Genomic DNA, 16067 nt, shown 5'->3' with positions numbered 1-16067 from the left:
GAACTGAATCTGGTTATTTAGTTTTATCATTGGATCTAGTCAGTGGTAGAAGTTCAAGTACCTTTTTGTGAATGTGGGAAAACAACCCTGTGTTAAGTTGGAATGTTGACTTGAAATGGACACACTTGAAATACAAATTGGCATTCACTTTAAATGAAAATCACCTGATTAATAATGCAATTTGACATGTTAGCTCTATTACTCAGAACCTCTGAAAAATGAAATGATATTTTCAAACTAAAATTTTTTATTTCAAGATGTGTTCTTTTGAAAATTATTTTGTTCTGTCATTATTCAGAAATAATGACACATCAGGATCCCCAGATTTTATTGTAGAATCTCTGCCTTTGTTGGGGCACAGTCTTTGTGCCTTTAGTTTCTCCATGTGATATTTAGAAGAACAGCAGGTTAAAAATATCATCAGTACCCATGTATGCCAAACTGTGCATTAAAATACATAATAAATTACGGTTTCAATTTAAGTTCTTGACTAAGATTTGGTTTGTTAATGTTGGTAATCTAAGAAACTGTTAGCTGGGGAGAAAAAGAAATATGAGCTCTGCCCACTTAACCAAATGTCCACGAGCAAAGTATATAGATGTCCTGTTTCCAACAACTACTTATTATTAATCGATTGCAATAAAGTAGCTCTCAGAGAAAGCACGGGAAGTCTTTACAATTTTTTTTTCCTTTCTCTGTTGGGCTCTTGTTAAGACCTTGCAAAATCCTGCTCCTCATTAAGCTTTACTCCCCAGATTGAACATGTGCTGATGATTTTTATCTGAACCAGTCTTTGTTATGATGGTTGCAAAATGGTGGTTTTATAACCCCACCCCACTTATCAGTTGATGGTCTTTGACTGTAGGGGAGAGTGTTCCCTTCCCAACCCCTCCCCCACCTTCCCTCCTTTCCTTATTGACTTACGAATCTTTTATCAGTCTTGACCTATGAATTCCCATTTTTCCCAGTGGGTTATAATCCATTGCTATCCTTATTTATTTTGATGTTCAAATTACTTTCTTATTTTTAAATCCTTTAGTGTCATGTGCGCCTTTAAAGACACATGTCCACGTCACTCTCGTAGGTGCATTTATTTTGCTTTGTGCTGTCTTCTTTTTCACCTTTCGCAAGAATTACACAAATTCAGTCTTTCTTCTTTTTTGAAATTTAGTGTCTTACATAAAAGTGAGCTTTACCTTCTTAGTCTGTTTTCCTCTTTTTCTTACTGCTTCTGTTATTACCCATGAACCTTAAGGGATCTGTCATTCCTCCATACCATCGAAGAAAAATGTGAAAATCCTGAACTGAAGACTGTGATGCTTGTTCACAAAATCAAGCACCTCTGAGCCTTTATTCATCGTATCTTTTCTTTTTCTACATTCAGGCAATCTGCAGGCTTAGGAGTATATTTTGGTTATTTCAGTATAATGCATTTTCTTTCTACTTTTTATATTCATTCTTAAAAGCCTATGTTATTATGAAAATATTAAAATGCCATTTATATTCAGATTTAAGGTTTCGTAATAATAACTCCTATTTAATGAGCATATATTTTGGTGTCTAGAGAAATTTTTTTTCAAATGTTTTATCTTATGGCTATTGTAAAAATATAGCTTGTGTTACTACATGAAGAGTGCGAACATGAATTGTCAGTATTTTGCCTCATTTCTTTTGTTTTTAGGAGTGATCGAAAACTCTGGTTTAGTACAGATAACATTAGGAAAGCAATGTTTAGCAAGAAAAGAAGAACAATCTTGTTTCCTGAGAACGTTAAAAAATTTTTATTCAAATGTTGAAGTGTTATATTCCCAAAAATAATAGGAGAATTTGTGGTCGAAAAATTTAAACCTTATGAGATGGTGAGGTTGTGTGACAACAGTCTGGAGCAATCTAATGACTGACCTTAATTTTATTCTCATGAAAATAAAACTATCGATAGCCCACTGAGGAAAGAAATGATGAATTTATTTTAAAACAATCTTAGAAAAGAAAAGACACAAATGAAGTTATTTACAAAATAGAAACAGAGTCACAGACATAGAAAATAAACTTATGGTTACCGGGTGGGGAAGGGGATGGGAAGGGATAAATTGGGAGTTTGAGATTTGCAGATACTAACTACTATATATAAAATAGATAAACAATAAATTTATACTGTATAGCACAGGAAACGAGATTCAGTATCTTATAGTAACCTATATGAAAAAGAATATGAAAAGGAATATACATATGTGTACGTATGACTGAAGTATTGTGCTGTACACCAGAAATTGACACATTGTAAACTGACTATACTCCAATAGAAAAAAAAAAAAAGAATCTTAGATTATTAATAGTTAATTCTACTTCCTACCCCTAGTAATTTTTCAGAGCCTACTTCCCCAGCGTTTAAGAGGTGCTGGTAAATGTTTTGCATTGTTGCAGGTACTTTGCATACTTTTTTCCATGCAAATATTTAATTAAATTAAAAAAAATTTATAGCTTGTAGCATTGTTTGAAACTTTCTGAGTTCTCAGTTTTTCTCAAAGAACACTGTAAATTGGATTCTTAGAATTCTTTATTTCACCCATGAAGCAGAGATAAATAGGTATTTCTCAAACCTCTTGTACAGAGTTTTATATGGCCTTTGGCATGATGTGGGCTTGTAATAATAGCTGGTTACTATTCCATGGGAAAAGAGAGAGTTGTTAAGTAACGTACCGAACATCACACAGCTAGTTAACTTGAGCTGTTAACAGAACAAAAATACCTCTTAAATTGCTTGACTATTCTGCCTATATTGTATAGTAGTGAAAAATTCACACTTCTGAGGCAGAAAGACCTGAATTTGAATCGCAAGTTAGCTATTTACTAAAAAAGTTGAGCAAATTGCATAGGACATCTCAAAGAGTCAGTATTACCCCGATGCCAAAATATATGCCATCAGCCCCTTACATATGTTCATGCTTTCTTCATTTTTTTAAGATACAGGAATATAGCTCTAAAGGCCAGTTTATTTAACTCAGTACTGAATTTGAATCAGCTGCTCTAAATTCTAATGCTTGACAGAGATTATTAAAGATGATTAGGGATAGAATGAAGTAATATATAAGAAATTTGTAAATTATATCACAGTATAAAAGCATGAAATAATAATTTATTTTAAATGAAGTTAGTTTTTTTCCACCATAAAATTTTCAGTCTCAGAAAACTTGGGCCATTTTAAAAAAGAGGAGAAATAAAATGATTATCTGTTGTACAACCGCCTAGAGATAATTGTTTTGCTTCCTTTTAGCCCTGAGTTTGTTTTTTTAAACATAAGTTGGTTATTTAAGAACATTCAGGGGTCCCAGAAGGAAGATTCCATAAAAGGGAATTTGATAAAAGAGAAAATAGGTTGTCACTTGATGTCTTTTTTCCCAGTTACGAGCTCCTTAATAATTCAGATACTTCATTATCAGTTTTAAAGTTGTAGAAAAGCATCTATCAGTTATTTGACCAACGTAAAAGGCCATTTTATAGCTCTTTTCAGGTCGGTCTGCTTTTTGGGAGGGGTCCTCTGTTCCTAACAGGGCCTGTGTTAAGGGTGGGCAGCCAGGCTTCGCAGCAGTTTCTGGGAAGAGTAACAGGGCATCTTAAATGACCACAAGTGTTGTATGAGGCTGTAAATGCTAGTGCAGACTTAGGCTTCATCAGTGAAGGGTCTGAGGATGTGACTTTATTGCTGTGATTGTGTGACTAGAGCACATCCAGCATGTTGTGTTCGCCTTGGGGGCCTCAAGTTTGAGCTGGACATCGACAAGGTAGGAACTGGTGACTAGGACAGCAGTGAGTCCAGAAGTCCTGTCAGTCATTGAACAATTGAAAGAATCAAAGATGCTTTGCATAGTAGGTTAGCTCAAAGGAATCCACAAATGGAAGAGGGAGTAGATAGACTCTCAAAGTACAGACCTAGGAAAGCAGTGAGATGGAGGTTCCCTTTGATTTGATGTAATAAGCATGTGTGTGTGTGTGTGTGTGTGTGTGTGATATAAAATTATTGGGATTTTCTAGTAATAGAATAGACCTTAGGTTGGAGTTAGTTTCTGGTCACTGAAGGTGTTTAAGCTGAGGTTGGATGAATCCCTGCCAGGAGGCACTATAAAATGCATTCCTTCACTGTATCCATTCATTTATTCACTCACTCACTTTTTTTTTCCACTTTCCGATGTGCCAGGGACTGTGCCCAGTGCTGAGGAGACAAAGATCAATACTGTGGGCAAGAGGTTGATTAAATGACTTCATAGACCCCCCCTTATGGCTGTGGTTGAAAGAAACTGCTTGATGCTTTAGTTTCTTTTGCCTCAATAAAAGAGCGGAGCTCTGATTTGTGTATTACTCTGCCTTTTAAACACCCCAGCGTGTTACTATCACATTTTGTCTGTGATGTGGAGTAATGCTACATGTTACTCGCTGAACATAGGCCTTTAACTCATGTGCATGACAGTGTTTTTCATGGCAAACGTTTAATTCCCGGCTGACTTCAGAAAGATTCAGAAATTATCAGAAAATATCATGAGAGAACACAGTGCTTATTAAATGTAAGGTGATACTACTTATTAACGTTGGGAGTTCACTGTACGTAAAACATATGTGGAGGAGTCAGGTTCTAAAGTTACACTTATATTTTTTGAGAGGACTTACAGTTTGTATATACTGGGATCCTGAATCTTTAACCTTAGTATCTGTAGATGGACCATGTATCTAGATTGATTCTACTCCTGCCTGTAGAAATCAGATAGTACCAGGAGAAGCAGAGGTGCCAAGAACAAAGTGTGCAGATCTGGAGGTGATATTGGGATCTCTGTATATTTTGGTCCATCAAGTAAGGCCAGCTGTTCATTTGTTTCGTGTCCAGGTTTGGAATCCACCCAGTTGCAGGCCGGATGCCTGGTCAGCTTAATGTGCTGCTGGCTGAGGCTGGGGTGCCATATGATATTGTGTTGGAAATGGACGAGATCAACCATGATTTCCCAGGTAAGTGATGGGGGTAATGGTAAAGTTTAAGTGTTTTTAGTATGAATCGAGCGATGCCAGTCTTAGGACACAGACTGTGGGATTACTGAAGACCTGCTAGTCAGATGAAGAGTCACCTGCTCCTGGTTAAGCATTCAGCTGAAAGTAAATAAATGAAAGCCAATACTGAAAATGGTGCTACGGCTTTGTAAGCAGCATGGGTGATTTTTTTCCTGTGGGAAGGGCTGAAGGATGGTACAAGTCTTGGAAGGCAGTGCAATGGTGTGTATTGCAGAGGGACCGGGTATAGACTTGGCTCTGAAATCACGTCCTGATTCTCATTTGCTTGTGGCCTTGAAGTAGGTACTCAACCTCAGGTTCCTCTTTTACAAAATTGCTTCTGTTGATGATATAGTGTCTAATTCTTGCCAGTGGCTGAGATTTTACTGGTTTTTTCAATTGTAGCAATTTGAGATCAGTAAGTAGTTTTCTGTTTTCTTTAAAGTACTTGGACTTCACTAGGTAAGGTGCTGTACTTAATGGCTTTTATTGGGTAGATGTTGGATGCTGATGACATTTGGCCCAAGATCATATTTGTTAAAATTAAACCAGTTCCTTCTGGCAAGTATCCACTGTAAACTTAAAAAAAATACTGTTTATTAGAGAAAAATAGTAAAATTGTGTGTATGTCTAGATTCACAAGGCATTTTTTTGGGCAAATTTCTAAGGTACTTTATATTCTGGTCCTTAAAGAGGGGATTTAGGCCATTTTAATTTTATGTCCCCTTTCAGATTTCACTGTTGCTAAATTGTGTGTGAAACCTGCCAGTTCCAGGAATTATGAACACAGTTTTAATGCAGTACAGGTTCTTAGACTGTTTTCTTTTAGACATCAAATTGCTTGTTAAGTGGTCATTTTAAAAGTTGAAAATGGAATGCAAATCTTTAAAATAATGTTACTGGCAGATCATTTTGGGGTAATAAGAGAGCTATAAAGTCAGACTAGGTAGATCCATTGGGGGAGGGAAAGCATAATAATGCAAAGCTCCAGTTGGGGTGCTCAGGTTCAGATGTGGGACCTACTGCCTTTAGGCTGTGACGCTGGCTAAGGACCTCTCTGATATTCTTTGTCCAGTGCCTAGCACAAGTGTGCATCCTGTAAATGTTAGCTTGTTATTGTTAAAAGTCAGATCACTATAATTTGTCTGAAGGGAAAGTGACCTCTTCACGCTTTATATTTTCTTTTTTTTCTGTTTTATTGTCATGTAGACACTGATTTGGTCCTTGTAATTGGAGCTAATGACACTGTTAATTCAGCGGCTCAAGAAGACCCTAACTCTATTATTGCAGGCATGCCAGTCCTTGAGGTCTGGAAATCAAAGCAGGTAACGTTTCAGACTTGTGTTTCATTCTCATCATCAAAGGTCTCTTAAAATACACACACAGAACTTCCCTTGGTCACTTGATGAGAAATGGCAATGCCTTTCAGGAGGCCCAGGAGCCTAGAGTAGATTTAGGGTCCAGCTCTCTCTGTCCAGCCTCTGTCTGTTCTGTGGTCACCAGAGAACGTGATTGAATGCCCTGATCATGACTGGAATTAGATGAGATTACGTGGTGGATGGATTAACAAAATCTGTAACCGCAGCTGAAAAAGGAGCTGTGAGCTTTTAGAATGAGTCTGGCTGAATTCCAGGCTGAGCCCAGTGAAGCAGATGGCTTCCCTCTGGGACACTGAGTCAGTATCATCACCTCCGCTTATGAAGACGAGCACATTTTTTCATTTACTTTTTTTGGGAGGGAATTTGTATGTTGTTATGGAGTGTCTAGAAGAAAGGTGATTTAGAAATCCAAACAATAACATGGCATAAGGAAGCCAGCCCTGGAACTTTACTTCTGAAAAAGCCAATTGCTACACTGTGGAGAACTCAGAGGTGTGTAAATTTTCCTCTGCCCCAACTGTGGGCATGTCCCTTTACCACTCTCGCGGCATATCTGCATTTTAAGAATCACTATAATGTAACGTATTTTTCCCTTTAATTTTGTTTCTCTTCATTGTAAATACATGAGTTTGAAACTTAGTGTTTGTTGTGAGTAGATATGACATGCACTTGTTCATGTGTGTATGGAAAATTATTGCTTCAATGGGGTCAATATTTGAGAGTTTGCAGGGCGCATTACTGTATTAATGTGATATGGAGCATGAATAAATTCACACCACTTCCATTTTTGGATAGACTACATGTCCTCGAAGACCACAGAAAGGATTTGTATTTTCTGAAGAACTGACCTGATGTTCAATAGGACAGCAACTTCCATAGTCTGTGTAATTGTAAATGTCTATAATACATCAGTATTAGAGATGGACTTCATTTTGCTTTGTGGGAGCATTCAGTTAGCTCTGTCCTTGGGACATGCTAGATTGCTCCTTGGGCTTTTGTGTTATATTCTTTTTGTTTGCTGTCCTTTACTTTAAAGCAATGGAGTAGGAATCATACCATTTTCCCACTCTACTACATTTATCTTGGGATTTGTACTGGAAGCTCATGCATGAAGTATGTTCTCCTTAGCCCATTCAGAGAAGGATGCTTATTTTTCTGACTAGAAAATGTTATACATAGTCCTTACAGAGAGATGCACTGAGAAGAAAATCACTTCACTTATCACTCAGATAAACTATTGTTAACATGACCTTTTCTCTAATGGATATCAGAGTATGGGCACATTTAAAGAATTAAAGTTAATGCAAGGTAAACATGCATTTAAAAGTACTCCTTGTGTGTTTTAGAAGTGTTTGTAGTAAAGAATTAGTAGTGGTATATGCTTTGTTCAGAGTCAGGGCACGGCAGGCAATGTTTGTGTGCCCAACACATCCTGGCTGAGTCTGTTAAATACACTCTCACTTAATCTTTGGTTCTTAGGTCATCGTCATGAAGAGGACCTTGGGTGTTGGCTATGCCGCAGTGGACAATCCAATCTTCTACAAACCTAACACAGCCATGCTTCTAGGCGATGCCAAGAAGACATGTGATGCACTGCAGGCGAAAGTGAGAGAATCCTTCCAGAAGTAAAATTTAAAGCTCAAGCTGTTGTCTGACAAGGCCCCCTCTTCACATGTAGGAACAGGCAGATAAATTATCAATATATACAGCTGATACACATCTGTAGCAAAGCTCTTGGAAGAAAAGGAAGGTTCTGAAGAAAGCAAAGCAAATGCAGGGACATTTTTCAAGAACAGCGATCCCTCGATTTTAAAAAAAGATTGACAATTCTGAATGTCTTTCTGTGCATTTTTTTTTGTTTTATGAATTCCAAAAGTATTTTCCAAAAGGAGAAAGAACAGTCTCATTTTGGATGTAATCCATTTGGATATTTTCATTCTTCCTCAATAGTCAGCAATGTTTGAAGACATTAAGTCTTTAGGATTTTAGGACTTACATTATACATGGATCTGAAAAATCTGACACAGTGTAAACATTACAGCCACCTGCATTTATCTTTTTTCAACAAATATGACTAATTTGAAGCTTTTATCAACTCCTGAGCTCTTCCTCTTACCACTTAACCGTAATCTGAATTTACCATACCAGATTGGTTTCAATTTTTCAAACTGTACTTTTGATTCTAGATTTCAGGGATGTATTTTCCCACTTCTATTTTGATACATAAAAGGACTAGATAATCTTTCAGAGATGCGGGAAAGAAATCATTTGCTTTGTATGTTTCATTAGAACACCAGTGAAACATATAATTTGAAATCAGTATTAGCTGTATTTTTAAAACCCCATTTCCAATTAGAGATCTCTTTAATTTCAATTTATAATGTATAGTACTGTATTAAGTGCACTTGAATGGAATTCAACTATTTGACTAATAAAATAAGTTCATCATGTTTGCATTGTGATATAGCAATTGTCTCTGGTGACAAAAGGCTAAAATTGAGTAATTCTGCCTGTTAATTACATCTGAAGAAGACCTGCTACTATGGAATAGATAAAATTAATCTGTCTTAACTGTTTGCAAGAATAGTTTTTCCCCAAGAGTGTGTTTTTAGGTGTTATGTACTTGATGACATTTGAGAGAAATGATGGCGCTTTTTACAGCTACCTCTTTGTTTATATAAGCACCAGTAAAGATGATGTCTTTCTGCAGTAATAGTGTAGATTGTCTTTGTAACTTTGCTGCTGTGCCAAAAGCTCTATACTAAGGTTGAATGTATGATGAATACTTGGACTATTTCTCTACATAATGAATTTGGAATTAAGTGTCTTAAAACAATTAACACGTAAAAACTTTCTCTAAACCAGAAAAAAAAAACTGGTGCGAAATTTCTTTACTGTAGTGCTCATGTTTACTGAGTTTACAGCTCATCGTATTTGCTGGTTTGATCAATTTCTGCTTTGCTGTGCCTGAGATTAAGATCTGTGTGTGCATGTGCCAGTGATTTAAATCAGGAAAGACTCCTTTTTAATTTTTCAGTGGTAAATGCAACTTGTTAATGGATCTCAGGTCATTCATAAGCTTAAGACTGAATTATATCATGAAAGTTCTCTTCGAAGAAAGTAAATTGTGTCTTGATTCATGCCCCTTTCCTTTCCCAAAGTAGTTGTAGGTGTATCTGGAAAGCAGCAACTTGAATTTTTTTGGAGATAATTCCTGCATTTAATTTAAACTCAAGTAATTATACTTGGACTTATTAATTTATTTTCACCATTTATAGTAAATTTTTTTATATTTTTAGAATTGAGGATCATCTCATTTCTTTGATACTCACTAATTCTTTGTCATTCAGTTGTGCTAACTGAATTGAAAGTTCCAGTTGGTTTTATTTTACTTTATTGGTTAGGATGTTTAAGGGATTTTTGGATATATAATTTTGTAATACTCCAAAAGGTTGGTAGTTTTGGATTATTAACTATGGTAGGGTCTAAAATTAAGAAAAATAACTTTCATGCATCCTATTCTTATTATTCCTCCTTTTCTGTATGTCATTCAACTGGTAAATATAATTTATTTTTATTTTGTATTATTTGCTATATCTTTTTGATATTCAACTAGAAATAATTTTTTAAAAAGTCCATTGAGCCCTACGGTCTGTTACCAAAAAAAAAAAAAACCAAGAAAGAAAGAAAGAAAAAAGAATTAGGGAATGAAGTAATAATGTTGATTTGTCTTTTAGGACTTATTAACCATCCTTTATTTTCTCATGTTTGTCTTAAATTGGGAGTTTGTCTTCAAGCTACTCATCTAAGTAAAGAATATATGTAAGTAAACATAGAAGTTTTTATACATTCTATCTATCTGAGTAACTTTGGACAGTTTTTTGGTACATAAATCTTTTTATCATTCTATATGCTTTCTAGGGATTGGAATAGAGGGACTAATAGAGAGGACTGGTCTCCATGCAGTAGACTTTCAGTTCTTCCTGGAGTCAGGGAATATCAGTTAAGTATTTGGTAATAAATCTGGAAAGTGGGCCTTGGCCTTTCTGATTCCATTTAAGTCATGACCCTAACTTTTAGGTTTTGCTGTTTAATCATCCAACACAAATGTGGGATATATTATGTATCAGTCAACTTTAGGATTTAGTTCAGTTGATCTCATCCCAAAGCCTTATTCTCTGTAATTAATAACTTATAACCCATGTGTTCCTCTGACTTAGAGGCAAATTTCCTAGTCCCCTAAGGCATGAATCTTGCGAGTTAAAGCATTTTAGCACTGGAAAGTTGGACATCTCTTTTGTACAGATAGGGGAGAATAGTTCACATATCTAATTTATAGCTCTTGCCAGTTTTTGAGAATCTTTGCCAACAAATGTTACTGGGGCAGAATGGTTAAAAAAAAAAAACAAACCTCAAAACCCCAAACTCTTCACTCCAGTGGCAGCAACTTGCATAATCCAGCTGCTTTTTAGATTCTTAAGGGAAAGAAAAGTTAGGTTAATTAACAAGGAGGAAAGAAACTTTTCTAAGTAAAACTTTTAAAGTGTTGATTCAGTAAAGTGGCAGAAATGGTAACATTTGAATTTCAAAGCACTCAAGATTGCTGTTCGTAAACTCTTATCTCTTAGAAGTTACATATTGGGCTAAGGAATTGAACAATTTTCTCCATAATTTAAGTGATTATGGTCATTTAACATGGTGTATACTGTAATTCTGGATGGAAATCTTTGGATGCTGGTAAAATAGAGATAAAGATGATGAGACAGTTAATTAGAATGACCAATATTTGAAACTGTGACATACAATGATTAAGATGGTGGTGGGAAAAAATAGATCATAGTAGATAATTTATATGGGGGAAGGTTGGAAAAACATATTGGATAAGTAGAGAAAGGTCAGGTTATGATTATGGAGAACTTTAAAAGCTTGAGTCCTAAACAATGGGGAGGTATTACATCTTAAGTCATGTTGATTGTCAAAGCATATGACTACCTTGTTCTATATAAAATATTTGTATTTCACATTCTTGCCAGAGATGACCGCCTTGAACTCTCCTTTTCAGTTCTTGTAAGAGCATATTTGTGAAGAATACTACTAGTGGAAAAATTGCTTAAAGGATCTGGAGTCCAGGGTGCCCCTAGATTTCACTCATAGATCAAACCAGACCTTCCGAGAGCTGGGTCCCCAGGCTGCACCGTCTGGGTGGCTGAGAATAACAAAGAAATGAAGGCGCTGGAATGGGGAGGGTAAAGCTGCCCCCGTCCCCTCAGCGAGTTCAGGGGGAGGTCAGCGTGGCAGCAGCAGAACGGCAGGGAGTAGATGTGGTTGTCACGGACCTGGAGAAGAATCGAGGAAGGGATGTGGATTTGGGATATGCAAGTGACATGTGGGATGATGGTGGCTAGTTCCTTCCCCCAATAATGGAGAGAAGCGAAAAGGTAAGTGAGAACTCAGAGCAGAGTGTCGGGGGGTGCTGCCATTTCTTCTGTTGTAAAGATGGAATAGAAAGATCTAGTAAACTTTTTCTCATCCTCCTTCCTGTTGCATTTGGGAAGATGAAAAACAGCAGCAGTGTGATTTGATGAAGGAGACAGGAAAAATCCATGGAACGGATCATTTAGAAATTGAAATGAGGCCATGTCCCGCCCCCTACATCCTTCTACTTTGTTTTTGGTTTACAGTAAGAAAAGAAGAACGTGTAAACTTCTGCAGTAAGGTGTAGAACTAGACTTAGCGAGTGAACTTTGATCTAAACCAGTCTTTCTGGAACTGATTTTCCAAAAGCCAGTGAGTTGCTATGAGCCAGCCTTGTTTTTTTTTTTTTTTTTCCCTCCTCTTTCTCCAGTATAGGGAGTGCATTTTCCACCAGAGTACAGTGCAGTGGTTAAAACTAACACAGCAGGGCCTTGTGCTGGTTGATTCTATTCAGACCTTGTGATTCTAGTCCTCTGTCGCACACCCACAGGCTGAGCACTGAAAGGTCACGTCTAAACCTCTCCAGAGAAATGAGAGAAAGTGTGACTAAATAAATAACCCCTTTGTATTACGTCAGCAAGGAGATGGTTTCTTCCCCGGGGGGATGAAGCAGAATGTCATGGCTTTATCTTTAGGATGTTTTGTTGCTTCTCTCCACGTTACTGGAACACTATGCTTCAGAAATCACGCCTTCTAGAAAAGGCCTTTTAAAGCTTTCATGGCTCTACTGATTCATGGAAAATTTTGTTCTTGTAAATTATAGCTCTGTGGTTTTGTCCCTTTGGGATATATATGGGCATGGAAGCTTAGGCATACTTCTGGTCCACACCCTTGTGTCTGATTGAGGGTGACTGCTTCATTAGTGTTGGGTATAATTATAGTAACTTGAAAACATGGTCTCATAAAGATTAGAATCATTATTGTAAATGAGACCATCAGAACATTCAAAAACTGTAGCAGAAAATCTTACAGGGATACTGTACATGTAAGAATTTCAGAGGACCTATACTGGCTTTGGTCCTTGCTGCAATACATCTTACCTAAATGTCACTTTAGCCAGAATATTGTAAGCAGCATCAAAGGTGGGTTTTAGTGATGAACTCAGGTTGGGGAGTTGGATCACTGGCATCACTGTGAAACGTGTTACTGTTTTCTACATAATGAATCACTTCTGGTCATGCTTACATTTCTCGAGTGTATCACCTTTTGGTATATTAAGCACAAAGCCATTTAAATAAATATATTACCATGCAAGGTGGAGGGAAGGAGGGGAATGCATTTTTGTGTGTGTTCCACATTGACTTCTATGCAGTATTCAAGACTCATTATCTTGAAGTTTATCTTAGCTTTTTTTTTTTAATTTTAGATAGAAAGACTGCCCCCTTGTTCATTTTAGTAGCTCAGTGAGTGGGTAATAGTAACAGTAGCTGCTAGTTAATGAGTACTCATTTTGTGCTAGACAACATCCTATCAACACCCGGAGGGTTTCCAGTGCTTCCTACAATAGAAAATGGTAGAGTGGGACTTAAACCCAGAGCTGGCTGACAGCAAGATCTGCTAACCACTGTTGATGTTTGTTAAACAAAAACAGCTAAAGGAAAGGATGGGAAAGGGAAGATCCATGTCATTCTAAATTAATTAAATATGTGTTTTTAAACCCAGTTAAAGTTTCAGCGAGAAGATGCTAGCCACTTACAGGAGGAAACACAGGAAAGTGCCTGCTGTCTTTACGTAGCATTACAGAAGTGCTGGTTATCCAGTCATGGTTTGTCCTTCCACCCATTCTCTCTTTAAGCAGCTGTTGCCATTGTTGTCTCAGACACAAAGCCTGAATACTGAGGATGCTTCCTACCTAGGAAGAGAATACAGGGGCCTTTGGAGCAGGTGTTCCACCTTTCTGGGTTTTGCTTCCCAGGACCATACCTGCTGCACCTCCTTGCTTGCTTTGACCTCTGATACCTTTGCACCTGACAGCCAGTCAGGCCGGAGCTTTTTGCTGTGAATTTTCATCTCCTGGGCCACAAACTCAAATGTGCCAAAATGTGAATTTATTTTTCTGTATGTGAACTTAATTCCTCACATCTCCGTTTTTCTCTGCTGATGGAGCCTTAACTTTAATTCAGAGTGTTTTCTCCTCCTCCTTCCCCTGGGGGCACCTCGTCATTCAAAGGCAAAGTGGAAGTGAGAGCAAGGTGAGTTACATAACCTCAGAGTTTGGGAGGAATGAAGATCCGTCCAGTCTGGCATCCTCTGAGATGTCTATTTTCCTGCCTAGTCTTGGTTACTAATTTCTTTGCATGTTGACACCCTCTACTAAACGAAATAAAAGAAGTTACAAGACTGTTTAAAGCAGTGTGGAACGGGAAGGAAGAAATACACAAAGTGAAGGATATGATAATTTCAACAAATTTTGGCGAATTTCTCCTATTACTATGTATTACTATATACTCCTATTTATATTTGGGGTGAAACTTTTAATTAATTTGTAATTATTTATTTAACACTTTTTTTTCCAGTGTTACTGAGAAATAATCGACATACATCAGTACATAAGTTTAAGCTGTACAGCAAGCACGACAGTTTGACTTACATAAATTGTGAAATGATTACCACAAAAGTTTAGTAAAACATCCATCATCCCATATAGATACAGTAAAAAGAAAACTTTTTCCTTGTGATGAGATCCATTAGGATCTACTCTCTCAGCAACTTTCTTTTAATTAAAAAAATTTAATTTTTTTCATTGAAGTATAGTCAGTTTATAATGTGTCTGTTTCTGGGGTACAGCATAACAGTCTTCATACATATACTTATATATATTCATTTTCATATTCTTTTTCATTATAAGATACTGAATAAAGTTTCCTGTGCTATACAGTATAAACTTGTTTATCTATTTTATATATAGTTAGTATCTGCAAATTTCGATCTCCCAATTTATCCCTTCCCACCCCATTTCCCTGCTGGTGTAACCAAAAGTTTGTTTTCTATGTCTATGAGTCTGTGGGGTGAAACTTTTTAAAGCCTTTGCATGAGAACAGAATATTAATGTTATTTCCACAAAGAAAGTAGTAGGTGCTCTATTGTTTCCATAATTTGAAATGGAATTAATCCAAATGCTTCCAGCAAGGAAGTTTAAAGAGGGGCCAATTTAATTACTCTCTTGAGACTAACTGAGTTTCTTCAGAAATCTGTATTTTTAAAAATTTAGTGAGACTAAGTTGTTTGGGGGAAAGTTTTTTTTTTTTTCCTCCCTGCCCTATGAGGAATGTAAAGTGCTTGATTATCTAATTTCAATTTATCAACAGTGCTTTTGTATTAAATCTATAGCCAAAAGTTGAAAAGAAACATTCAGTCATAGCTGGAGCACATCTGAAACAAAGCAACTTCAAAATGCAGCTTTTCTGATAATTATTATCTTTTTAAGAACACCAGTTAGCATTTCTAGCCCAACTAATTTTTTTTTGTACTGACGAAATATTTTTTAAAAAATAGTGACTTCTGTGGATGTTATTAATTGTAACTTTCAACTGGAGAAATTGGAACACAAAGCATCACAATCTTCCTGTAATTATCCTGTGACAGATGGAACGACAAGAGCCGTATCTTTCGCCAGTTAACTATATTTTTTCCCCTTAATTTACAAGTGCTTGGTTGTTTAAATAAATCTCACAGTTCCTATTTTATGCATAAGCTTTTTGCTCCTGTAGAATAATATTTTTCCCCATGGAATTACAATTAATTGAGCAAAACAAAGAAGATATGAAATCACAAGGTATTAAATCATGGCTATTTAAAACTGCCATGACAATATTCTCATGCTATTACCTGCAACAGACTGCAAGGGAGAACATGGGGCAGTAAGGAAGAGCTTCGCATACTGGGTTTTCTCAAAATACGGGTGCCTGTGGGATGAGCGGGAGATTGTCAAGGAGGAACCAGAGGGTGAGAAGAGTGGGGTGGCTACTGCTGAGCATGAGGGACATTCACTCCCATGAGATAGGGAGAAAAAGACCCTGGCAAGAGAGAGACCAAAGGGACATTCATGAGTTGGGTGAAACCCAAATTATGGTAGTTCTTTTAGATCCCAAATGAAGGAAGGGGATGTTCAAAGGAGAGAAGAATCAGAATATTGGCATGAGAATTTTGGAAGGGAGTAAGGAGTTGCAATTTTAAGTA

At 36.8% G+C, this 16067-nt stretch overlaps 1 protein-coding gene and 1 long non-coding RNA gene across 6 annotated transcripts in view; one reads left to right on the top strand and one right to left on the bottom strand.

Moving 5' to 3' along the window:
• The window catches only part of NNT (nicotinamide nucleotide transhydrogenase), an 89406-nt gene extending 80543 nt beyond the window's left edge, over positions 1-8863 (top strand). For all 5 annotated transcript variants that reach the window (XM_072958734.1, XM_031676185.2, XM_031676190.2 and 2 more), the window contains 3 exons: positions 4877-4995; positions 6244-6359; positions 7893-8863. In XM_072958734.1, coding sequence (XP_072814835.1) covers positions 4877-4995; positions 6244-6359; positions 7893-8042 — 385 coding nt within the window. In that variant the 3' untranslated portion in view covers positions 8043-8863. The remainder of the gene's footprint in view (positions 1-4876; positions 4996-6243; positions 6360-7892) is intronic.
• Positions 1-16067, bottom strand: part of LOC140695699 (uncharacterized) — a 74611-nt gene that overhangs the window by 9110 nt on the left and 49434 nt on the right. The gene's annotated exons all lie outside the window — the stretch shown is intronic.

Source organism: Vicugna pacos, chromosome 3 (genome assembly GCF_048564905.1).
Source record: "Vicugna pacos chromosome 3, VicPac4, whole genome shotgun sequence".
NCBI classification, from domain to species: Eukaryota; Metazoa; Chordata; class Mammalia; order Artiodactyla; family Camelidae; genus Vicugna; species Vicugna pacos.
Note: the sequence above shows the minus strand (reverse complement) of the source record. Positions and strands in the feature narration are given on the sequence as shown.